This window comes from Ovis canadensis, chromosome 5 (assembly GCF_042477335.2).
Source record: "Ovis canadensis isolate MfBH-ARS-UI-01 breed Bighorn chromosome 5, ARS-UI_OviCan_v2, whole genome shotgun sequence".
NCBI lineage: Eukaryota > Metazoa > Chordata > Mammalia > Artiodactyla > Bovidae > Ovis > Ovis canadensis.
Genome location: NC_091249.1, coordinates 81,936,670 through 81,962,239, shown reverse-complemented (window position 1 = coordinate 81,962,239; position 25,570 = coordinate 81,936,670). Strand labels below are relative to the sequence as shown.

At 43.1% G+C, this 25,570-nt stretch overlaps 2 protein-coding genes across 3 annotated transcripts; both read right to left on the bottom strand.

Moving 5' to 3' along the window:
• Window positions 1-2,438: 2,438 nt before the first annotated feature.
• Window positions 2,439-15,688, bottom strand: LSM11 (LSM11, U7 small nuclear RNA associated). The gene is made up of 4 exons (XM_069590016.1): window positions 14,579-15,688; window positions 10,127-10,266; window positions 8,092-8,175; window positions 2,439-7,627 (listed from the first exon to the last, which is right to left on the bottom strand). The coding sequence occupies exons 1-4, from the start codon at window positions 15,021-15,023 to the stop codon at window positions 7,217-7,219; spliced, it is 1,080 nt and encodes a 359-aa protein (XP_069446117.1). The 5' UTR covers window positions 15,024-15,688; the 3' UTR covers window positions 2,439-7,216.
• A 2,261-nt stretch (window positions 15,689-17,949) lies between these two features.
• On the bottom strand, window positions 17,950-25,047 carry THG1L (tRNA-histidine guanylyltransferase 1 like). Of its 2 annotated transcripts, none has more exons than XM_069590013.1 (6): window positions 24,740-25,047; window positions 23,745-23,921; window positions 22,648-22,817; window positions 21,728-21,816; window positions 20,451-20,558; window positions 17,950-19,420 (listed from the first exon to the last, which is right to left on the bottom strand). In XM_069590013.1, the coding sequence occupies exons 1-6, from the start codon at window positions 24,928-24,930 to the stop codon at window positions 19,259-19,261; spliced, it is 897 nt and encodes a 298-aa protein (XP_069446114.1). In that variant the 5' UTR covers window positions 24,931-25,047; the 3' UTR covers window positions 17,950-19,258. The 2 variants fall into 2 exon arrangements, with proteins under 2 accessions (XP_069446114.1, XP_069446113.1); XM_069590012.1 differs by having other exon boundaries at window positions 22,648-22,813; window positions 24,740-24,969.
• Between the last annotated feature and the right edge of the window lie 523 nt (window positions 25,048-25,570).

The window sequence follows — 25,570 nt, the reverse complement described above, 5'->3', positions numbered from 1 at the left end:
TTGCCAATCTTTCTAGGAAGACCACAGGCCTTCAACTAATCCTTTTCTCCTGCTTTAGCACATCCAGAGTTTAGCATAGAGAAAAGTTTTATTGTTTTGTTTTGTTTTAATAAGATGAATAAGTCAAGACCTGCAGAAAGCATTCTTACCAGGTTTTGCAGAACACTGGAAAGAAAGGGCTGGCAGGCTTTCCACACGTGTTCTGAAGACTTGGGAAAGATCACTAGCTGTCCCACCTGCTTTTTAACAAGACTATTAGGTTGATACCCCTTCCAGGGCCAAACCGACTGGTGGGTGAAATGAAATACCAGATGGTCCTCACTTGGCAGCCACTCTTACCACAGCTGGACCACTGCCCTGGGGGTGCCCACCACCACAGTCCTTTCTGGGAGCCACGAAGCCCTGTGTACATGTCCACTTTCAGTCAAAGAACTGGGCAAAAGGAACTAGACATGTGAAAAACCAAAAGCTCTGGTTTAACTCAGCTCTCTGGTTTCTGATTAATCTAAGGGGATTAACTCCACTTGTCCTCAAAGCTCCCTATTCAATGCCTGAGAAATTTGATATGTTTCAGGTACAACTGGCCAGCAACAAACTTAAGAGTCAGAGAGACAGACCCCAAATTTGCCATTTATTACCAGGGGAGATGTTGGTAGCTTATTTAATGTGTTCCAGTTCCCTCATACACATATTGGAGATAAAATCTCCCCCTTGCTGTGGTTTTATCTGAACAAGGTAATGCAGGGAATAGGTTTGGCACTTGTAGATTCCTCTTCACCATACGCTGCTGGGAAATTATTCCTTGACGGACAGAGGTGTTTTGAAGGCCTTGATGTGAAGTGCTGGGAGACTTACCAGCACTTCCTACCTTATTGCTCCTGCTCCCAGAGCACAGCCTAAAACACCACACTTTTCTGTGTCTATTAGAAATTTTCCTCGCTTGCAGCCTTGGACTGGAGGTTTTATTCTGGTTGTGGAATCACAAGAGGAATGCAACCTCTCTCATAACGGAGCATCAGGCATTAACACTGGGAGAAAGTGAATTTCCAAAAGCGAGACAGCAGCTGAGAAATAGAGGAATCAAGTCAGTTTTCCTGAAGTAATCTCCTGCCAGCAGGCGGGAAGGGGACAGGTGGAGTTGACAGCATTCTGAGAAGAAATGAGGAACTCCACCATGTGAGAATATCAACAGACTCCCTAAAATAGTGGACACTGCCCTTTCTCTCTCCCTTAGGCACTTTCACTGGCTGACGGCTGCCGTCAGGCTGCCTTAGCTTCACATTATGGAAATTCAGCAGTGGTAAGACGGTTATATTGCCAGTTGGGTTGACTACAGTTTGCTTTTCCTTGATTATTTAGGTTCAGACTGGTGAGTGTTTAACAATAAATGGTAGCAGTAACTGGAGATCTGGAGCCTCAGGTCCTTCTGGGATTCGACACTTAAGCAGTTCTCTTTAAGCTACTGCCATCTAGTGGTAACTGAGCAGACTGACATACCCTTCACGTCTATCCAAGGAGAAAATGGGGCTGGACAAGCACTTGTTTTCTCTTTGCCACTCCTATCCAGAAAGCAAAAGGAGAGCAACAGATGATAAATTTCATTCTGCTGGCCTCCACTCCCTGCCAATATTTAACCATCACTGTACATTTTGTATGTCAAGCTAGCAGACTCTTCTGACTTTAGTTTGATTAATGAGAACATTTTTATTTAATCACAAGTCTTTGAGATGTAAAACAAACAAGCAAGAGCAGAAACAAGCAGAACTGGAACATGTGGGTCTTGCCTCTCTTTTTTCCACTGTGATGCCTACAAACTTCTTGTATGCCAACTGTGCCAAACTTAATGTATCCTTTGAAAGTAGGGAATTGGGTCTTTAACTTGAGGTTCCCCCCTCTAAGAATCAATGTCATTTTTGTTTGTCCACCTTATTTGGATGACTCAGGGCTAGAAGCACACAGAGTATGTCAAGTAATCAATGTGGCAAATCTCTGGGCAGATCAACTTCCTGTATGTGCACAGAGGAGCCGGTGGCAAATTCAGATATTCCTGGAAGTGTGTCAATCAGCAAGATGTGGTAAAATCCTCCAAGGGGAGCTGAGTCAATGGTGATCTCAGCAGGTCGTGAAGAGAGTGGATTAACACCAGTGAGCTATTAGGTAGGATAAATTCACAGGGCAATGACCATTGCTTGGGGCTTAGAGGAGAGAATTCACAAACATGGGCCAAGTTCCTTTTCTAAGTGTAAACTTCAAATAAACTTGAATAATGATCTAGATACATGTGCTTTGCTAAAGAAAAGGCACAAGGTTACAACAACGAGACTGCAGAAGGCCTGTGATGTGTTAACTTTCTAGATGGGTGTCTTCATGGGTAACAGACTCCCCTGCCACCTCCTCTCCACCCATCCCTCCTCAATTAGCAGAGACAAAGCAGCCAGTTTATTAAGACAATTGTATTTATTACAGTTTCCAGACTCCCGTATGACAAATACTGAAAGCAGAACATTGCAAACTGATGTTACTAGCAGCAACCCTCCATACACAGGAAGGGTTTAGGTGAATTTAACAATGAGGAGTAATTTCAAGACAAGATTAAAAATCATGGTTTTTCTTGTAGCAGCTGGTATATGAAGAGTGAAACTATTAATACACAGAGTCATCCAGGTTTAGCCTTGTCTAAAAAACAAGGTAATAAGTCACGGTGCGGAGGGGTTTCCCCAGGGCTGCCAAATAGGAGGCTAATGCCTTTAGATGTCAGGATGGAATAAGCAAATCACTTTTCAAGACATCGCTTACTATCTGCTTTACTGTCGGGACAACAAAAAAAGAACTGGACAGCTGCCCTAGAGCTTTGCTCACACATAATTCAGCCAGTCATTGTTTCAGTAACACCCCTAAATTTTTTTAAAATACATTTTTACCCCACAGCTCTAAAAACATAACATCAGACATTTGCTCCAAAGGATTAAAAATCAAAAGCAATTGCAATGTACTGGGAATAGCTTTTATAGCTTTCCTGTGGGACAGTTCCTATCTCTTCAGAGAATGTTTTTAAAGAAGCACTGGCTCTGGTAGCTTATCAAACTACTTTTTATTCTAAATAAATAAAAGACCAACTGAAGGTCTCAGGTGTACTTCTTTTTTTTCCGGCTAGATCTCCCAACCATCCAAAGCCATGTCTTGACAGACAGCTTTCATTTTTATTAGAGGAGTGCAAGAGAAATTACAAACATTTGAAACATACTCAAAACACCACGAGTAAAGGAGGCCCAACTCCTCCTCAAAGCCCAGGAAACGATGGAGGAACCCCAAAGGCTTATCTTAAATCCATCAACTCAATTTGCCAGGAAGTAATGACAGACCACCCACCTTTGCAACACAGGCCTAGATGAGATTTTCTTTCTTCACAAACACTAAGAGCCTTCTGGGAGTTGCTACCCAGAAACACACAAGCTGACGAACAGAAGCTACTGAAAAGGAGTTGACTACATTCTATATGGCACAGGAAAAGAAAAATCCAAACAACTACAAACCATTCTGTTTATACCATGACACTCTTAGATGAATCTTGGTCTTCCCACAGCAATCATTTTATTCATAAAAATACATAAAGGATTAGAAAGCTTTGGGACAGCACCAGTGACAGCTAGCTGTCTTTGAACAATTTAAATTTGTTCCTAAAGGCAAAAATAAGAGAAAATTTTAAAAAGTAATTTACAGAACAGATTCTATTTCATGATTTTGCCCATGTCTGCTGCTATGAAAACAGTACAAATAGAAATACAAATATCCACTCTGCATCGAGTTAGGTTCTTTCTCAAGGGGTACAGGCAGTACACCTAGGTTTGTGTAAGGCTTCTGAGGCTGGGGCTGATAGTCCCTAAAGGTACTCCTGGACCTTTTCACATGAAGACAAGTAAAGCCCTTCTTCATTCACTAACGACACTGGCAAGGATTCCTATGCACCTTGACTTTAATGCTAACAGTTTCTAGGCTTTCTGACTTGACACGCAACATGCAGAGAGAGGAAGAAACCAAGTGGTCCAGGGCCGCCTGCCACAGACAACTCTAGCTAAGCATCTCACAAACAGCCCACCTCTATCATAACTGGTCTCTGAAAGAAAGCAGAAATACTTCCTAATTACCAGCACAACCTAAAGTGCAGCCTCTCCTAGTGGTGAAGCAGTAGAACAACCTCTGTGTACAAATATTGGCCCATGAGATCGTCCTGGGGGTGAAGCCACACCTTCCATCTCTCAGTCCCTTGCTACTTTCTAACAAACCTGTATACCCCTGAGAAGACCTCAGCAAGTTCATAAGTCTGCCCTGAAAACACGCTCCCTTGTCTAGAGATTACTCTGAAGAACTTCAGTTCAATGTTAAAAAAAAAAAGAACTAGAGTCTCAATCTCAAATCCCTGGAGAATACTAGAAGCCAGTTGTGGTGTATATCGGCTGTTTAGGGCCCCCTTGGCGAGCTGATGGGGGGCCTCCAGAAATCTGCCGTTCTGGCTGTTACTTCCCCTTTTTCTTTCCTTGCCTTCTCTTCAGGAAGACTTCAGTTATTTCCATAGCAATTTGTTAAAATGTCTTAGATGATCACATTTTTGAGCAGCATGTACATTTTTAGAATATATTTTTCCTTTGTTTTGAAAAATTTATCCAATAATAAAGAAATGGCAATAATTTTAAAAATTTACTTCTATAAAATAATGATTATCATGCTTTGTACAAAACATCACATTTACTAGACAGTAATCATCCCAGAATCACTGTCCAAACCAATAAATGGGGAATATGGGCACGTAAGATAGATCACACACAGTTTTAAAATAATTTTTAGAGCCAGAATTGTTAAGTTGAGCAAAAAAGCAATAAATCAATCATTATATGGACACATGAAAATCATATGCAAACAAGGAAATGAGCATGTGTTTAAAATAAGTCAGGTTAGATTTAATCAGGTACTACAATGAATAGAAATTGATTATATTCATTTGATTCCAATTTCTCCTTTATTGTGAAAATCTAGTAACTATTACAGCTTCCAGATGAGGGACAAGACAGACAGACAGATGGGGACAGCCAAACAGGGGAGATCGGTAAAGGGGTAAAGGTGGGGTGCCTGATGATTAACAAGACGACCGATTTCAGAACATACTATTTAAAAAGACTCAGGCTGGCAGTGTCCAAAGATAACTGTTCGCTTGCATGTGTAACCTAGAACCTCTCTAAATGTTTAGTGCATCTCATCTGGTTCTAAAGAGTATATTTGAAACCCATTTTGAAACAAAATCAAATAAAACAACTTCCACAGATTCCCTTTCAGGGATGTGCTGTTTTTAGATTCACATCCTTCCTTCAGTGCTGGCATATAAACCCCCCAAAAGTGCAGAGGAATTCCCTCTCATCACGACCAGAAAAGGGTGGGGGCCGGGATATGGGAGAGCAGCAAAAAAAACTGTTACTTTTCTTTCACTAAAGATATTCTTCTGAGAACTTCCATTGTCCCTTAGGAGAAAGGAATGGAACATGGAAAGTAGTTCCTGAAGGTATCACTGCCTTCTGATGACAAGAAGATCATAACTGTTAACACTTACAGAGATTACGTTCCTATATTATATAGCACCTACTTTGCTCATGAGACAGTGAACTTCTAGTAAGCTATGAAACAGAGTGAGTAAAAATTACTCATGGCACTTATGTATGTTAAAAGACTTTAAAATGCCTTCCCCAGATTCTGTTCCTCAGTGCCCCTGTGAGGTAGGTGTCTGATGGGGAAAACCTGAGGCACAGAGGGGTTAGTCTGCTCTTCTCTCACTCCATGAAGAGCCAGAGGCCCAGCCAGCCAAAGGACCAGGAGTCCCGGCCCAGCTCTCTGAGCGTGACTCACCTGCTTCTCAGAAGGCTCATTTAAGTTACACAACAAATACGGCAGAGGAAGTTTTTCTTTTCAAACATTTTAACTAGTGAGCTATTTCTCATTCTCACTTTGAATGTAAGCTATCTAAAATAAAACCTAGCATAAACTAACAAAACAAAAGGTCAATACTGCCTAACAGTCTATGTCGAGATATAGCCTATTTTGCACTGGTGATTGAAAAAGCATATGATTCAAGTAGAAATAGTAGCAGGTGGTCTGGTGTTTGGTTACTCAAGCTGGGCTGAGTAACATGTCCCTTATAGACACCACTGTTGTACTTTGTGAGAACCTCTTTGGCCTGACACAAGGGAATAAAACTCCACCCGGGTTTCATGGAAAACCATCCTGAAAGACACTCGAGACAGGGCCAGCCCTGCCCGGAAAGGGTACTCTCAGCCACATGATGTGTGTGTATTCTTGAGTTCATGCAGAACTCTTCGCAGCCAGTCATGAAGGTGACGGCCTCCTGCTATAAAGCTCACAGGACAGGTCACACTATACACAGGGGGCAATACGCAGGCACATGCACTAGCACCATGCCACAAAAGTGAAAGAAGAGAAGGACAAGAGCATCTTACAGTCCCACCTGGTACACCATCTGCAGGAACTCCCTCTGGCAAGAGGAAAGCCAACAACAAGGTCCCCTATTTCTTCCCATAACATGAGAGGGATGAAGACACAGCATTTATTGGAGCATGCTACCCACCCAGGTTTCACTCTTACATAAATGTGTAGCCTTCTTCTATCTTACAGATATTAAGAGATAGCAAAGTACATTCCTCGATCAAGAGAGAGTGGTATAGAGTGAAACTTGAAGGTCAGTTACAAGGTGTGGATGAAGGGCTCGAGGCAATTTATACTGCTACTCTTAGATACAAGTTCATGAGTACTCAGGGCACTAGCTTCTAGAAATGAGATCATTCTTCCTGAGGAGGCTTTCTCCTTCACCACGCTATAGTGTCTGTGGAGTCAATTCAATTCATACCATGCTCCCCAATTCAAGATCTTATATTTGGTTTGAGTGTATGCAGTAGACTGTGATACCAAATCAGATGCATGGACCATGCTCTGTACAGCTTTTGCTGTGATATTAATGCAAACACCCACCACCCTCTCAAGTCGTTTTCCCTTCAGGACCTCATCTCCCAGAGGGCCCGAGCCTGGCTCTGTGCTCTGCACATGCTGGACCAGAGGGATCACTCCAACTCAGAGTTACACTGGGATACTAGGATAAGCATAGCAGCAATTCATGCACTGTATTTCTAAAACCAAAGCTCAAGTGAGGTTGAGCCGGTCACTGTGCAAGATGAACCAGCAGGACGTTCTCACCTCGAATGAAAATCTGATTTATATGTCGAGTGAAAACCTGCTGGTAATCCACTTTGGGCTTTCTCTTTTTCTTACGGGATGGGCCCCTGGAAAGGGTGGTAGCCCTGGAAAAGGTACCCCCTGCACTGGACACTTCTGTCCGTGTAGTCCTCCCTGACAGCTCTGACCTGGACTCCTCCCTTGCAGACGCCTGCAAGGAAGAAGGGACGGAGCGGGAACGCCTGCGTGAACTCCGATCGGTGTCTCCTCTTCCCCACACTGAAGCCACCTTCCATGTGGATGTCTGGGAGTATCTGGAGAGAGTGGAGTCTTCAACTGCAGACTTAGAATCTGTTTCCTTCTTGGAGGAATCTTGCAGTTTTAGTCGATCAAAGAGCTGCAAGGAAAGCAATGACAAGTATTAGCCTTCTCTTCAGTTTTCAACATCTCTTTTTTTCGATATACCAAGGAAAGACTAGATTCCTTAATCATGCTCTGTAGACTGTTTGCTTTGCAATTTAAAAAACGTTAGCAACAAATTTTCTATTTCTAGCCATAACTCAGATAAATCAGTAAGTATGTCAAGAGAAAAGGTACCCATTTTTTCTATGGTATAAAACTGAAAGACATTCAGACCTGATGAGGTAACTTGTTGCTCAAACAATATGCAAGTAAGAAATACGGACTCATTTTTTACTCACTGGATGCATGAGAAGAGACTAATGAAGATCTTGGTCCAAGCATGCCTGGTTGACAGCAATAAGGCTTTACTGCTGGGAAATCCTGGTCCCTAGGCTCAGTGATCTTAATTCCTAAGCTTGAAAGCACACTGGGTACTCAAAGTCAGGGGAAACTGCTTACCCTGGTGAGAGTCAATGAAGAATCCCGTTCATATGCTTTGCCTAGAACAGGTTTTCGGTAGGTCTCATCCACATCAGTAAGTGCCTAGAGAAAAAGAGACCAAAGGAAGGAAAAATATGGTATCATTCAAAATATTATTTTTATAGCTTTCAGGACAAAATTTAAATGGCAGAATACCATCTAATTATACCAGACTAAACTTAACAGGTGACTCAGCTCTTGGGCAGGAACAAATGGTAATACACGGTCCCCTATGAATAGGAACACCAAGCTGTTATGACCATATACGATGGGGTTCTCCTATGGTAAGGGGCCACTGCAAGTGTAGGGTAGAGGTTCTTAAATTTCAGGGGGGCATGAATAATCTAGGAAGCTTATTAACACATTACTGACCAGAGATGCATTAACACCACAGGCATTAGTTTCTGCAAAAAATCCTCTTGTCAGTAATGTGGCAAAATATAAATCTAAGGCTATTCTGATTCTGTACGTCTGGGACGAAGCCCAGGAACTTTCTGTTTTAACCAGAAACCCCATGATTTGGATGCAGGACAGCCTCAGACCACACCTTAAGAATACTACTGCTGATTTTCCCTTTTCAGTCTCTCTGCTTTATGACAGCAATGAAGAGACTAGCCAGGGCAATACACAGAAATGCCGGTGAATTCTTGTTGATGAGAGATCAACCTTACAGGACAGCTATTAGGCTCAAATGAGCTCATGTATGAGAAATTACTTTGAAAAGTGTGAATCATCTTACAAACATAAGCTGACAGTATTGTTATTGCCACCACTGCTAAACATATTCTCTTAAATCTCTCCCTTCAAAAGTAAACTTAAAATAATAATAAAACATTTTCCCCCTACATTTTAGAAATGAGAAAACTGAGGCTCAGAGAAATTACTTTGCCTAGAGTTACGCAGCTACCAAACGTTAAGCCAGGATTTGAATCCAAGTTTTACGACTCCATACGGTTTAAAACATGGTTTCATAAGCCAGAAAAGATAGTTACAGTCCCTTTCACTTACTAAGAGTGTGATTTGGGACCAACCTTCCAAAACCACTAGCCTCAGTTACTTCATTTGTGAAATAAAACAGTGATAGACTTACAACTCATTTCCTGAGGTAGTATATATAAAGTCCTTTGTACAGGATCTGGCATATAGCAAGTGTTTAATAAGTATTAGCAACTACTACTATAATCAAGGGGCATGCACAGATGAAGACACAGCACAAAGAGAAGAAAAACTGGCGATGGAAGATCGTATGGAAAGAAACACTAGAAAGCCCTTGTGGCTCCTACTGTAACTGTCTCATATCGTAGCTGTGCTGTGTCCTTTTTCTCTTCCAAATGTCTGTCTAGTAAATAGACAGTTAAGCCTCTAGAAGACTGAGGGCGCATGGTACACTCCTTCATGAGCAAACACCATGCAAAGTGTCTGGTTTATTAACATGGCTGCTTCCCCTCTATCTTCATCTCTCTTTCCAAAAGTTGCAGTTTAAGTTCCTTCCTGAATTCTGTACCTAGCAATGTGCCCAGCCAAAGTAGGAAGCCAATAAATATGTTTAAATGAATGAAAAATAACCAGTAAGAAATCAATATAAAATTACTAAAAGAAGAAATAAGCAATTATTCCTTAAGGCTAGATTTCTCAACCCTGGCACTAGTAACATTCTGGACCAGATAATTCTCTGTTGCTGGCAGGGTATTCTGTGGATTGCAGCGTGCACAGCAGCAGCCCTGGCCTCTACCCACTAGATGCCAGTGGTACTCTGTCCTACAGTCGTGACAATCAAAAAATGACATTGCCAAATGTCCCCTGGGAAGGAGGCATAGGTAAAATCATCCCAGGTGAAAGCCACTGCCTTTGGGAAAACAATAAAAAGAACTTTTCTCTTGTTGTCCAAGAGAATTCAAAGATTCTAGGGCTTCCTGGAAGTTATTCTGGAGGTTTTGCAGAATAAAGTCCTTGAGATATATAAAAGATTTAATCCTTAGGAGGTGCTCCAGTTCCTTGCGGAAGGCTTAATTACCATATTCCAGAACTTGTCAAATGCAACGAGGAAGCCTGTACAGACGCCCCGAAGTCCCTTGAAAGTGCGGATGTGAACATTCACCTTCACCCCCTCCCGGATACAGCGATGGAGTTCACCCAGAGGGCTGCCTTCGTGCACTGGAACAAGAAGAACCATCAGCACAGAATGAATACCTGCTCTCATTCCCAGAAGTAACAACCAAGACCACCCCACCATCTCCAGCAACGCAAGGCTACATGGTATGGCACTGGCAACCACACCACAGGAGCAGGAAGGCCCAGTGGGCAGCATGCCAAGTGCAGGCAATGCACATTGAAATGAGACAAGACTCCCCAGAACATGGGTAAACCCCCTGCGTGGCCACCATCCAAAGATTTCACTACCTCCATATGCTATTTCTATGATGCCTCTGATTCTAAGAGGCAGCATCACTTAAAAACTTTTGGGGGCAAAAAAACACGATACTAAATGTGCACATCAGCAGCCAGGTTCTTCTCAGTTCTCTGCCTTGTATAACAATCTTTTTCAGGATAAATCTTACGAACTGCATATCCAGCTTGAGCCTTCCAAAGAACCAAGAACTTGGGTCACAGGTTTAAAGGAAATGAACCGTGTGACTCATCTGCCCTGAAACACATGTAATCATCTAAGAGAGAATGGCTTTTTGGCCCTCTCGGTCTAAGCTACATCATGCAGAAGCCGTGCTCTTAGGCCACTAGTGTTTCAGTGAACATTATCTTCACATGAGGAAGAAGAGGCCTGGTTGTATTTCAGGCCTCACTGATGTAAAGGCACCTGCTGAGTATCTGACTCCTATGAAATTGCTGATAAGCATCATATGAAAAGAGAAGTATGACAATTCATGTGAAGAATGCTGGGACTAAAAACTGCAGCCTTTATTATGATGGATTTTTTTTTTCAGAGCTTGAAAGCAAGGCTGAGTTTTATTTTTATTATTTCATGTTAATTTAGCCATCACAGTGCGGTAACTGTACTACATAAAACCTCCCTAAAGAAAACTGCACATGCATGCACACACACACACACACACTCACATTTACACAATCTCACTCTTCCCCTGAAGTCTGAATGGCACAGTTCTTTGTAAGTTATTGTCATTGATAGTAGACAAACAACAATAACTCTGTCTTATTTTTAGTATAAGCATAAAAGAGAACAAGTGTCTTGCACTTCAATTCGGATACCTAAGGTGGTTACTCTTAACCTCCTTACCCCACTCATGGACTGGCTTATACATGATGGCAGGGGTAAGTTAATAAAAGAAGATAAGTGACGTTGTAGATGAGAAATAGGAGCTTGTCAGATTGAAGATTCAGCAAGAAGGCAGAGTGTCAGAAACAGTGGCCTTGGAAAGGAACATGAGACCCTTGGCCTGACCTTCACCATCCATCCCTCCTCTAGCCATATTAAACTTCTCTGTACCTCTGACACACTAAGGTATGTGTACACACACATACCTGGATATGTGTTACAGATGGCGTCAAATCAAGCACTGTAAACAACATTTAGGTCATTATAACTAGTTGTGTGAACTTGGGGAGCAACTTTTTCTCCACAAGTCCAAGTTTCCCCATTCATAAGGTGAGGTTAGACTAGGTAACTTCTAGTTTCATGTAATGAATAAGTTCCAATAATTAAATTTCTTAGAAACTGGTCACAATGCCTAGATTCCTCTACTTGCCTTCCACATTCACTCCTCTTTTCCACCATACACACGTTCCACAAAGGCTGGAAAGGCCACTCTTTTTCTAACTTAGAAGAAAACAGGGGCATTACTCCCCTCACATCCCCAAATCAGGGAGAAAGGACAAGCATGTACCTTAACAAAAATCTCTTATTCTAATTAAGCAAATGGTAAACTCAGGTTTTCAACCTTCATATCTGTACCTTTATTTTGATTTTTTTTTTCTTCCAAAGATTTAACAAGGTATAATTCCAGGGAATATTTCTCTCATGTGATCAAAAATACAACACTGGCACCATCTAGCAGAGCAAAATCCCAAGAGAAAAAAAAGTTCCACATTCAGAATCACAAGGCACATTCTGAATCTCTTCTCAGCAGTATTTGTGACAAACTCCAAATGGATATGAGCCAGGCTTCTAAAACTGTATCTATGCCTTATCTTTGAAGAAGTTATTCTTCCAAATCCCTCTCTCCACTGCCATTACCCTTGGGCCACAGCCTTCCAAATCCAGGTCATTTTTAACTCCACTCTTTTATTTTTCCCTTCTTATAGCCAATACTAAGTCCAGAAAAGAGATTCTCAATAACTAAGACCTGACCTTTCTTTTCTGTTTCCACAACCAACAATACAGTCTAGAGCCTCATCATACTATTGGTTCACTTCAAGAGTCTCCAAGCTTCCCTCCTTCACATCAACAACAGCAGCAGCATCACTGTCACCAATATTATCACCAATTACTGAGCCCTCAGTATGGGCCAGGCCCTATGGTAAGTTTAACTTTACACGTTATTTTATTTTTTTTTGCCACACAGCATGTGGGATCTTAGTTCCCTGATCAGGGTTTGAACCTGCATCCCTGGCATCGGAAGTGCAGCATCTTAACCACTAGATCACCGGGGAACTCCTTGATTTGTATCTTGATTGTGGTGATGAATTCACAACCTTTTTACTCACCTGAGGGGTTAATTTTGCTATATGTAATATAGCATATATTACACGCTTATTTAGCATATATTACATGCTCAACAGCCTTATTTTTAAATAATTACTGTTATCATCAAGCATGCCCTTCCTTGACCTAAAGCTGATTTCTATATGAATTCTTTTTTGGAAAAAACCTAATATTCATCCCTGCTTCTATACTTTTTTTTGCTTCCTGAAGGTCATCAATTTTTTTGTGATATCTACTCATCTCTACCATGTACACCCAACTGTTTCCAGTGGTAGGATTAAAATTTTCAGTGCCTACAGCACACTTTGAGACTTTGATTCCAGGCATACATTTAATTGTGGAAAGTTGATAAAGCTGGCTTTCGCACTCTTTCATCCTAATAATATGGCGAAATGCTCCACCAGTAAAGCCAAAACCACTCACCACATAGAAATACTTCTTTTGTCTTGAAAATCTTGGCAGCAAAGCAATACTTGGCAAAACGGAAATAAATGTTACAATCTGAGACTTGGAGGGCATTTCAAAGATCTGATAGTGGCAAAAACTATGGGCAAAATAAGCTCCCCCAAACTGCTCTTAATTTAGGCACATGCATAATGTCACTGCTGGGCAAGCAAACTGGAGTAAACCCCAGCTTAGGCAGGGATGCTTTGGCACTGTAACCACAAAGGCACCCCTAACAGCACTCAGCTTTTTAGGATGTTGCTCTCTTAACACACTTCTAGGAAAGAAACAAAATATTCCTTTACTTAGCAAAATGCTCCATTCCAAAGGCAGTGACTTAATAATGCCACAATTTAGTTATCAGGATACAGATGCTCTGAATGGCTAAGTAGGTCATTGTGTTCATGGGGCAGATGTCAGAACTGTTTGCCAGATGACAAAGATATGACCCTGGGCTGTTTCTATTCCATTTATACAAGACCTAACTCACCCGTTAGCAGTCTCTGCTATTTACAGCTTTACTCTAAGGAACTTATTAGGAGGCTGCAAGAAATCCCCTCGTGCCATTTACACCTTCAGAACTCAAAATAACCTGTGCATATGGTAATAGGAGCCTGACAGACAAGAGTCCCTGCACTCAGCCCGGCAGAGAGGCTGTAAAAGTGTCTGCCCTTTAGTGGCCTTCTGTGCCTGCTGCATTCCAGTGAACATATGTATGTCAAGACCCTGCAGCCCTTTCTGCTTACAGCACTGAGAACGAGCTGTCACTTAATGTGCAGAGGTCATGAGATTATGTCCCCTGTGCTATCTGAACAATTTCCTCATACTGCGTTCCTCACCCACAAATCTCACTGACCAAACCACTCTCCCTCCCCTAATACTGGCTGTGCCCTCCCTGCTCTCACCATGCGTGGCCCCAAGACTTCATCACCTCTGCAGACCCTCCCCATGATGTCCAGGCTCACCACCTCTCCAGAATCCCGCGGCCACCACCACCCCCCGCCCCCGCAATCACTCCTGCACATCGATTTCAGCAGGTTCCTCGTCACCTCTGTGATCACTTCTGTGGCCCCCCCCCAAGACCTTTACACATGTTATCCAAGCAGACCCTACCCATGGCTACTTATCCCCTCTACAGCCTTGCCGCTCTTCCCTCACTGCCCAGACAGACCCTGAATTCCTCAAGCTGACCCTCCCCTCGGTGGCCGGTTATCTCTTCAGCCTTCACCAAGACCCTCCCCCTGATACACCCACAGGTCCGCGCCAAGCGGCTGTCACCAGGGACACGCCCGCAGGGCCGCCGCCTTCCGGACCGCCGGCCGGCCCCCGCCCGCCCGCGGGACTCACAGGGCATTCTCGTGAGCACGTTGCGCGGCGCCTTCCTGCTCCGACCCGGACCCCGCCGCCGCGCCTCGGCGGCCTCGTCCCCTTCCTCTTTGGTCACCATGAGGCGGCGGAGGCGCTGGATGCGCTCGGGGTCCGGGGCGGGGGCGTCCGGGCGGCGGCGGGTCCTGCCCGAGGGCGCGGAGGCCGCAGCGGGGCCCCCCGAGCCAGCGGCCGCGCCCCGCGCCCGTCCGCGCCCGCCGCTCCGTAACCCGGTCCTGAGGAAGCTCTCGTATTCGGCCACGTTGTTGAAGCAGGGCGCGTTGGGGTAGGGAATGGGAGGCAGGTGGGGCGCATACAGGGCCAGCAGCGGGTCGAAGCTGTCAGAGCTGACATCCAGCCGCGGGCTGGGCGGGCGCGCGGGGCTCCCGGCGCGAGCCGACCTCGCCCCCCGCTCCCGCTCCTCCATGTTTGAAAGGCCCGCAAGCCGAGGCCGATGGGAAGAAGGAGCGGGGCCGCCAGAGGGCGTCACCGCGCAGCCGCGGCGCAGGGTCTCATCTCACTGCGCCCGGGCGGCCGCCAGGGGGCAGCGTCTGCCTGCGCTCTGCGCCGCCCGCGGTGTGGTGTGCGGCAGCTACTCGCCCGCGGCTCGGAGCGCATCAGCGTTTGGGGGAAGAGGTTCATTTGCGTTAACGCAGCGTTTTCCCATCAATATTATTATCACTTTCGGTGTTTGCTGATAGTCCAGATTCCCTGGGGATGGAGCCCGGGCCCGTCAGCTTGACAAGCTCCCCAGGTGTTTCTCGGTTCTCTGGAACTGTGGTCTACTAGTAGCTTGAGCTGGCGGGAAGCAACGGCAAGAGGGCAAAGTGAAAGTGAAAGTCGCTGCGTCGCGTCCGACTCTTTGCGACCCCATAAACTGGAGTGGGTTGCCTTTCCCTTCTCCAGGGGATCTTCCCAACCCAGGGATCGACCCCAGGTCTCCTGCATTCTGGGCAGATTCTTTATCAGCTGAGCTACAAGGGAAACCCAAGAATACTGGGGTGGGTAGCCTATCCCTTCTCCAGCGGATCTCCCCAACCCAGGAATCCAACCGGGGTATCCTGCATTGTAGGCGGATTCTTTACCAACTGGCAGAAAGTGAAGAGGAGCTAAAAAAAGCCTCTTGATGAAAGTGAAAGAGGAGAGGGAAAAAGTTGGTTTAAAGCTCAACATTCAGAAAACGAAGATCATGGCATCAGGTCCCATCACTTCATGGGAAATAGATGGGGAAACAGTGGAAACAGTGTCAGACTTTATTTTGGGGGGCTCCAAAATCACTGCAGATGGTGATTGCAACCATGAAATTAAAAGACGCTTACTCCTTGGAAGGAAAGTTATGACCAACCTAGACAGCATATTCAAAAGCAGAGACATTACTTTGCCGACTAAGGTCCGTCTAGTCAAGGCTATGGTTTTTCCTGTGGTCATGTATGGATGTGAGAGTTGGACTATGAAGAAGGCTGAGCTCCGAAGAATTGATGCTTTTGGACTGTGGTGTTGGAGAAGACTCTTGAGAGTCCCTTGGACTGCAAGGAGATCAACCCTGGGTGTTCTTTGGAAGGAATGATGCTAAAGCTGAAGCTCCAGTACTTTGGCCACCTCATGCGAAGAGTTGACACATTGGAAAAGACCTTGCTGCTGGGAGGGATTGGGGGCAGGAGAAGGGGACGACAGAGGATGAGATGGCTGGATGGCATCACTGACTCGATGGATGTGTCTGAGTGAACTCTGGGAGATGGTGATGGACAGGGAGGCCTGGTGTGCTGCGATTCATGGGGTCACAAAGAGTCAGACACGACTGAGTGACTGAACTATCAGGGAAGCCCAGGAAGAGGGCAAGGAATGTCCCAATTTGTGCTTATGCTGAGCATCACTGGAGTTCAGACGCCTGGGCTCCAGCTATTTAGCTTCTCTGAGCTTTCCATTCTCTTTTGAGATACTATCAGTTCAGTTCAGTCACTCAGTCCTGTCTGACTCTTTGCTAGAAACTGTTTCAAGGAACTGTCTGAAGAACCAAAGATATGCATATGGGGCGTAATAAATGCTCTACGAATGTTAACATTGAGTGTACAATGAAAGTGAAGAATTATGAGTGGACCCTAGTACTGCATTTCTTATACCTAGGCAAAAAGAAATTTACACACACACCAGACAGATGCTAGTATTAAAGAAAATTCACCATCATTGATCTTCTAAGTATTGCTAAGCACCTGGCAGAAAGGAGGATCCCACAACTGGGATGGCATATTTATAAAACCTGGCTGTACTTTAGAGCCTCTGTTTAGCAGACACTTTTTTGTTTCTCGATGTTAAAATAATAGTGTAGTCTACATCAAAGGCCCAGATACTACCCCCTCAACCAGTAGAACCAAGATGTTTCTAGTCACCTAGACGTCACACGAATCACTCCTGTCACCACTCTCCCAAACTGCAAACCACTGGCATTAATTCTATACTAGTGGCTTCTGTGTCTATTTTGAAGTTTCCTTAAGCTTTGGAAAGGAAGCCCAAGAAAATACTAGTCTCTTAAGAGAGGATGAAAATTAATATACAACTGTGAAGTATACTTTAGAATAAAGACATACTGCAAAATAAAGATGACAAAGCAGCCAACAGTACTTGGGGCAGGGGAGGGGGGAGGCCATGTGGCATGCAAGATCAAACACATGCCCTCTGCACTGGGAACCCAGAGTCTTAACCACTGGACAGCCAGGGAAATCCCATCCAACACTGCTTCTGACAGCATTACTTAACTCAATAGGTATGATTACAGCATAAATATTAAACCCAGGATATTCGTTTGCTCAAAACCACTCTCCCCAAGACAAACCTCACTCCTGCAAACTGCTGGCAATTCAACCAGCAAGCACATGTCCTCCTATAACAAAATCAAGTGATACCTTTGTTGTATCACAGAATACCCACAGGAAACACAAAACTTTCTTGGGTGGCTGTCTTAAAAATTTGTATAAACACCTACTTATCTATACTTGTTTTGATATAGAATGCTCTAATTTGTTTACCATTATGTTTGCCAATCAAGAGCTACATTCTTACTGCCTTACTTGGCCTATCAATGTATCTAGATGTACAAGTCTAGGTTTTGGTATAGACTAGTTACCCAAAGTGTGGTTATTGACCACACCCATCAAAAGTCTTTGAATCCCAAACTCTTCATGAGGAGAGAGCTTGGAACTGGCATTTTAAAAGAGCATTTCAAGTAAATTTTTGTATCCAGTAGTCTGTGAACCACCACTGTGATGAAGGGATGTGAGCCTGGCTTATGTAAGGATGTTCACACATGAAAGTTGGACTCATATACTGCATTTGTATGAAAAAAAAGAAAAATTAGGCCAAGGGAGTTGAAACCTTTATTTTTTTTCTTCTCAAAGAAATTTTATCAATTACCAACTGTAAGCCATGTCTCCTATTCCCGTGGAGTGAGAACAGGGAGGGAAAAAAAGGCATCAACAGATGGGGTGTCAATTAGTGAGATGAGACCAGCCATTGCTCTTTCAAAAATACATTTTCTTGGCTGTAAATTCTACAGTGTAAGACCAGGCACTGTGATGTGGGCTTTTAATTAATTCTTTATAGAGCCAAATTAATCTTTTTCCTTTAAAATATGAACATAAAAGGAAATGTGAGTTCTCAAGCACCTACCCCCACTGCCTGCTCACTTCAGAGGCCACGAGCAACATGCAGTTCCTATGGCTCCTCGCCCAACTCCACATCAGCAGGTAGAACCCCCTAGGGCTCCTCTACTACCTGTGACCCAAAGATGAGTGTTGGTCCCGCTGCTCTCCAAGTCAGACGTCACTGTTTTAGTATACAGAGGCTACCTGAGAATCTTTTTCAGGAAGTCTAACAGGAAGGTGACTTTCAAAACTGAAGTGCCAAGACGACAGAGTATCTTCCTCCTGGCTCATTCAATCTCACATTTTCCTTCTCCCATATAGACATGTAACTTCTCTTTCTCCTGAGAAAGAGTAAGCAGCCTTGTGATCACTGCCCCTGGTGAGATGAGCAGGGTCATGCTGACAACTCCACAAAATCAGTCCACACAATATTTATGCAAGGACACGCAAGCTACAACTTGTTAGTTCAGCCCAGGTTGCCAACTTGGATAATGGCACAAAGCCCTGAGTTTGCCCTGGAATTCCTGCATTGAGAGGCACGGGCATCAACCTATACTAGTTCAGGTCTGCCAAAGATGAATGCAATTAGGTGGGTGGGAAAGGTGAGGTTACCCAGGTCACTGGATTCTGTGGTAAAGAAAGAGCAGGCGACAGTAAAGTTTGGACTCATCTTCTAGCAGAGGTGAAAAAAGCTTGACAGGTTTTTGTTAAGACCCATGCCACAGTCTAAAAATGATTCATCTACAAGGCATAACATAGTTCTTGCTTTATAAAAAGAGTACAATTTTTTTAAAAAATGTACTTCTACTGAAGGAACCACGTTTGAACACTGCAAAATAGGTGTTCCACTTAAAGCAGAACAAGATACACCACCCACATCCACCCCTTTTCTCTCCGCTCCCCTCCCAACCAGAGTCATGCCACTCCTGGGACACTTCTGTGGGGCACAGATGCTAGGGCCACCAAAGGCCAGGAGACTTGGGGGCCGAGATGGTTAAGCACGCCAGGACTGAAAAGCAAAGGGTCAGCTGTCTTCATCCAGGATCTCTGGATGTTCCTTCCAGAAAGCATCCCCAATGATATTGCAGTGTAAGGGCACCACCATAGTCCTGGTCCGGGTCACCGCCATCTTTTTTCCTTCCATTTCTGCCGGCAGCTTAACTTCTTTTGTTGTGATTTCCTCCACCTATAGGTAAAGTTAAAATATTGACATTGTTAACTAGAGAGTGGCTTTGGGACAGAAGACGGAGAAGTGGGCTATATATTTGGTTGGCCAAAACATCCATTTGGGTTTTCCAAAAAACCCAAATAAACTTTTAGCCAACCCAGTACCTCTGACAAATATATATTTTCAGACAGATACATATCTTACCATACCTGAATTTCTTTACAACTAAAAACACTTTTTAAACAGTTATGCTGCTCTATTCTGAGAGGAGATCTTAGGAACACAGAAGGGACTCTTTGTTCCTTGTTAGCAATAACCATAGAATTAAAGATATTTCTGCTTTTCCACCTGAGGGTCCAAAGAACAAATACTTTAAAAATACTAATAAAAGAGCTGAAGTTGCCAGTGAGATCCTGAGCTCTTAGGATACTTACTCCCTTAATACTTAAAAACATTCAATTCAGAAAAAAATACTTTAGACAGAAGGAAATAAATTTAGAGACATCATTATGCCCAGGAGCTGGATCAGAGAGAAAATATTGGTAGAATTAAGGATTTAGATGAAAGGAGACAGAATATTAAGTTAACTATGACTGTCTAGAGAATCTCTTGAACATTCTGTAAGGGACAGAACCTTCACATACAACATCAGTTCCTCAAATTATAGTTCTCATGGGATGTGTGGGCCATTTAATGGTCCAGTGTGGGATTTTTTTTTAATGTTCTTTGGATGCAAAAATTCTCTTATCGGCACTATACCTGTTAAAGGGGTTTGATTTGATTTGGGGAGAACTTATGACACACAAAAAAATTCTAAGATTCTGCAATTCTACTTATAGAAGGGAGGAGTCCAGATCACAAACTTGACTGACGAACTGACAAAGCAAGCATCCATAATAATAAGCTGTAGCATCTCGTTTTGAAAAGGGTCTAATCTGTGCTAATGACTGGAGTTACATCAGCATGCAGGCAGCAGGCAAGACAAAGCGTGGGTTGGGCACAGGCTTTCTTTCTGACCTTTGTTTTCCCTTAGACATAACAGCATTACCTTCTGCCATATCAACACAGTCCCCTTCCTATACATCAGTGGCTCATTATTGTAGTTGATGTTGAATTCAGAAAATAAAATCTCATTCTTGTCTGCTGCAAGAGTTCCCTGAAGAAATAAAAACAAATATAAAAAGCTTTGTAGGTCTCTTCTCTCCCTAGCCCCACCTATCCATTCCACTCTCTATCTAAACTTCTAGCAACAAATCAAGAAGTGGAAGCAATTCAGCAAACATCACATAGGTATTAACGAGTTTTAAGAGCAGTTCAAATCTTATTTAAATACAAAAATCCATAAAGTTCTCTTCTGTAGCAAGTAACTGGCTTCACCAATCACTACTGTGTGATGGAGTGAGAGGCACTAATAGGTAAGAGTACTGATTCTGTACTGGATAGCTTGAATATTTTATTTGACCCTCATAACCATCTCCATTTTAGAGATGAGAGCTCAGAAGCTTAGAAAGATTATATAAATTTTCCAAGGCCAACGGTGCTCTTATACTTAAGAATAAGAATCAAAATCTAAACTTAGCGCTTCCAAACTCTGGCTACATCTACCAGTCTTCCTATTATTGCTACCCATCTTTATCACTCTTGTTAATAATGACAACCATTTACTGAGTACCAGGCATTGTATTAGGAGTTATTACAACACATCTCATTTCACAGTTCACCTGCAAGTAGCATCTAATAATAAAAGTATTTATTAGTTACTTATAGTGTGCTTTGTACTAGTCTACGTGCGTTTTACATGCATCCTGCCACTTAAAATTCTCACTATAAACCTGTAAGGTAGGAACTATTATTTTCCACATTTTACCTATACAAACTAAGGCAGAGAGGTAAAATTAAACAAAAACATCTGAGTACAATTATTTGACTCCCCAGAGTCTGAGGTCTTAATGATACACAAGAGTCCTAATCCCAAACTCCAGGTCCCCAGCAGGGAATGACAATGATGAAGCAGCCAGGTGGGACTGACAGAAAAGGCGAGCCTGTGCCCTGTATAGAGGGCAGCCGATATGCAGCTCCAGCCATTACCATGTGGGAGTGTAGAGCCATTAATTCCATTTTCCAGCAGAGGACACTGAGGCTCAGGGAGTGGTTACAACTTACCCACAGTCACAAAGCAAGCAAGCAGCAGAGCTGCTACTAGTGTGATCTTTGTAACTTTTCAAAACAAAGCTGTAAACACTTGAGAGCTTAAAAAGAAGGCAAAATGTCACGAGAGATCATAAACTGCCCCCCTGAAGTCTTAATGCAGTAAGATCTACATACCTGTAATCTCTCTTGGGCTTGTAATGGTGTTAAGCCAGACTGCTGTACAAGTGCCCAGAACACTGTATTATAAAGATTATTGATGTGACCTGTAAGGAAAACAGAGTAACACTGTGTAGGGATGTAGAATCTTTTTTTAATATTCACCCTTCAAAGAGTAATAGAGCCCAATTTCTCTCCTCTTTAGAGAAACCTCAGAAACATTTAGTTACCTGCCAAAAGTCACACACAGGGAACATACAGGGAAGCAGAAAAATTTTCTAAAAGTTTTATCCTGTCATTTTAGCTGTGCTTCACACAAGTCTGTTAACTTGTACATTAAGCTAACTTGTACATTAATCAAATAATTTGATTTGTTATTATTCCCACCTCTTTTCCAATTCTTCTGGAAAAATCAAGACACATTAAATGAGTAAAAGTCTCACAAATATTTCATCATGTAAGGGAGGGTCACAACTCAAATACCCACTAAAGCCAGCATGAACCTAAGTGTGGAAAGCAGAGTAGGTGACCCCAGAAGAACAACAGAGAAGTAGAGGCTGAGGCACACTGGCTCCTGTGTACATGCACATGTGTATGCATATGTGTATGTGTGTGTGTGTGTGTGTGTGCGTGTGCGTGTGTGTGTATAAAGGCAGAAGTCACTATACAGGGTCTGACCAATACTAAGTGGAAATACAGACTTAGTATTGCCAGATCTTCTGATTTTTAAAAAAAAGCTAAAAATAAGGAATATTTACACAAAAATACCCAATATTTCAAGTATTTTCAACTAATTTTAAAAACCTGAAATACTGCATTCCAAACAAAATACACATGAGCCAAAACTATTTCAGAGCATCACCTCTAATATAACGAATTAGTTTTGCTTCTAGTTTTAATGTAACTATCAATACATCTGTTTATTTGGTCTCACTTACAATCTGCTTGCCGCCAGCTGAGATAGTCCTTTAGAGTCTGGTTGCTAGGATACACCACAACTCTTCCATCAAAGCCTGGGGGATACAGAAGGGGCTGGTCCTCAAAGTAATCCCGCCAATAAAACACATAGCTGGAGGCGAACTGGGAAACCACGTGAGTCATAAACTTACTTGCAGAAGGCAGGTTGGGTGGAGCAAGAAAAAGGAAAATACATGATATTAATTCAACGCCATGACAGGGTCTGTGGGTGCAACACAGTGATAACACAAACTGTCCAGAGAGCCAAGAGATAATATAAACTGAGTCAAGAAAAACTATTTTAATATTTCAGTTATATATTTAAAATGCAGCCTGCCTCTCTTTCTAGTCCTATAGTTTACTATTATTAAATGTTTTTCTATAGGATGTGATGAAAATTGATGGTTCAAGAGGATTTTCTTCAAGTCTTGGGAGGAGGGACACCACTGTTTTAAAAACATACCAATTCATTACATGACCTGTTTTCTGTGAAAGTTTCAACATACTGCTAAATTAAATATGAGATTTGTCTAATTTGTACTGAGATCCTCCTTACCTAAACGTTTAGTTTCTGCTTCTAGTTTTAATGTTCAGTTTAGAAGCTAAGGTGATATGAAATGGAAGAAGCATACAGAATGCCTGAATAACAGATGGAAGTACAACAGTCAACTTCTATACATATTATCAGTGTATCAGTGTGTGTGAGTGTGTATATATACATATATAGACATACATACACATACACACATCCTGCAGTTGCAAATACTACAGTCTGCAAGTTTATGATTAAGATAGTGAAAGTCACTCAGTCCTGTCCGACTCTTTGCAACCTCAAGGAATTCTCCAGGCCAGAATACTGGAGTCGGACACGACTGAAGCGACGCAGCAGCAGCAGCAGCAGCAGCAGCAGCAGCAGCAGCAGCCTTTCCCTTCTCCAGGAGATCTTTCCAACCCAGGTATCAAACCCAGGTCTCACACATTGCAGGCAGATTCTTTACCAGTTGAGCCACCAGGGAAGCCCAAGCAGAAGCCAGATGCTGGTAGGAAATTTTCTGAAGGAGCTAGGCCACAGAATTACCTGGCTCTTCTTTTAAACCAATTGCTTTTTCGCTTGAACACAAAGCTGTACTCATCACTTTGTCCATATGCAATCACAATATCCTCCAGTTCGTTCATTACAGTTTGGGCACATTTGGTCATTAGATGAAGAGCACGGCTGTCATTAGGTTTTATAAAGCTGTGTTTCTCAGCAAACCTTCAAATGGGAAAAAGAAAAGGGAAAAGGGCATAGCTGCAAGAGACCTTGTCATTAATACACAGATTAAACAGGCTGTTCATAAAGGAAGACACTGTAATAGGGCTGTGAGTTCAAACATTCCAGGAGCCACAACCCAATCCATTTCGTTAAGAACTCCAGGTTTTGTTTTGTTTTGTTTTTTTTTAGCTCTGATAAACTGAGAAAAAGGAACATATATACTAATCCTCCATTCCCTTTTCTGTGAAATAGGGATAAATTTACTTCATAGGATTGTCCTGCAGGTTAGAAGGAGGTAACAAACATAACTATGCCTGGCTCCTTGGACTGCTCAATAGATTTTAACTACAGTAATCATTACCTAAGTAGCATTTTTAAAGAAATTCCCATCTTTCTATTACTTTGTTTTTTTCTGACTTTTCCCCTCCTGAATCCAGTCCATGTGCCCTGTTACTGATAATGAAACAAGAATATGCTCTGTATAGCGCTGTCCACAGCAAGCCCTCAAATATAACAACCAGTTTGGCCATCGGTTGAAGAGCTGAAATAATGCGCCCAAGCGTAACTTCTTCCACCAAAGCCTTGGCAATGGACACCTCAGGCCAGCTCCTCACCAGGGGAGCACCCTGTCTCATTTTTAACTACTCCAGACTACTCGAGTTCAAGCCAGTTGTAGCCAGCACATAGTGTGATGCTTAAAGCCGCGCAGTCATTGGCTGCCGCGTTACCACGGTAACCACGAGCTGCGGGCTGCTACGGAGGGGTCGCGTTCACCGGAAACGCCTGCGAAGCACGCACCCCGGGCCGAGCTCGCTCACCGATGGAAATTCTTGCCGTCCAGCCGTACCACCACCCAGCAGTGGGGCAGGCATGTGTCGTCAGCCTCGAAGTCCCGCACGTACTCGAATTTGCTCTTTGCCATGGTCGCTCCCAATTTCAAGCACCGTCTCAGAGTGACGGAAGTAGCAGCCAAGCAATCGCGAACTTTGAATGTGCCAGCAACCCACATTTCCCCCAAGGTAGAGAAAGGAACAGAGAGCTCCGCCCCGGAAGTTCCTGTGTCTTTTCGTGGTCGCTCTAGCCGTAGTGGAGGCCAGCATCTCGCTTGCCTCTCCTTGTAGTTCGTAATGCACTTCCGGGCCTGGAAGGAGGGTTTCAGTCTTCCCTTAGCACTATTCTTGATTGCTGCGGTATGCCCTCTCGGTCTGCAACAAGTCATTCTCACGAAATTAAAAAAATTCATTTCTGGCCAAGTTTTAAGGTTTAATGGTGATTTTTTTTCTTTCCAAATAGCATTTGTTAATGTGCTATAAAAAACGTGGTATATATTGGAAAATATAATTAAGAAAATTAACACGATGTCTCCCTTCTCCCCGCCAGAGCATTGTGGATGGTTCTTTCCGGTCTCTTTTTATATATTATGTTTACACAGGGAACACACAAAATTGGAATCAGACACTTGGACAATTTTTATATTTTTCACCTTGAGTATTTTTCCAACGTCATTAAATATGCCAAAGGGTGACTTTAAAAAGAGAAAAACGGCCTCATATTCTAACATATGTAGTACTAAGTTAACTCATTCAAATTTTCACAAAGGCTAAATGTCTGAGATGTTGTTGCTGGTGCTTGCCAGCGTGTCAAGTTGC

Coding starts and splice junctions, on each gene's coding strand:
- THG1L (XM_069590013.1), bottom strand. CDS start 24,930: ATGTGGGTTGCTGGCACATTCAAAGTTCGCGATTGCTTGGCTGCTACT. Junction 23,922..24,739: donor GACGGCAAGAATTTCCATCG/GTGAGCGAGCTC, acceptor TCCCATTTGAAG/GTTTGCTGAGAAACACAGCT. Junction 22,818..23,744: donor TGGTTTAAAAGAAGAGCCAG/GTAATTCTGTGG, acceptor GCCTTCTGCAAG/TAAGTTTATGACTCACGTGG.
- LSM11 (XM_069590016.1), bottom strand. CDS start 15,023: ATGGAGGAGCGGGAGCGGGGGGCGAGGTCGGCTCGCGCCGGGAGCCCC. Junction 10,267..14,578: donor CGTGCTCACGAGAATGCCCT/GTGAGTCCCGCG, acceptor TTCTTGTTCCAG/TGCACGAAGGCAGCCCTCTG. Junction 7,628..8,091: donor CTTCATTGACTCTCACCAGG/GTAAGCAGTTTC, acceptor CTTTCCTTGCAG/CTCTTTGATCGACTAAAACT.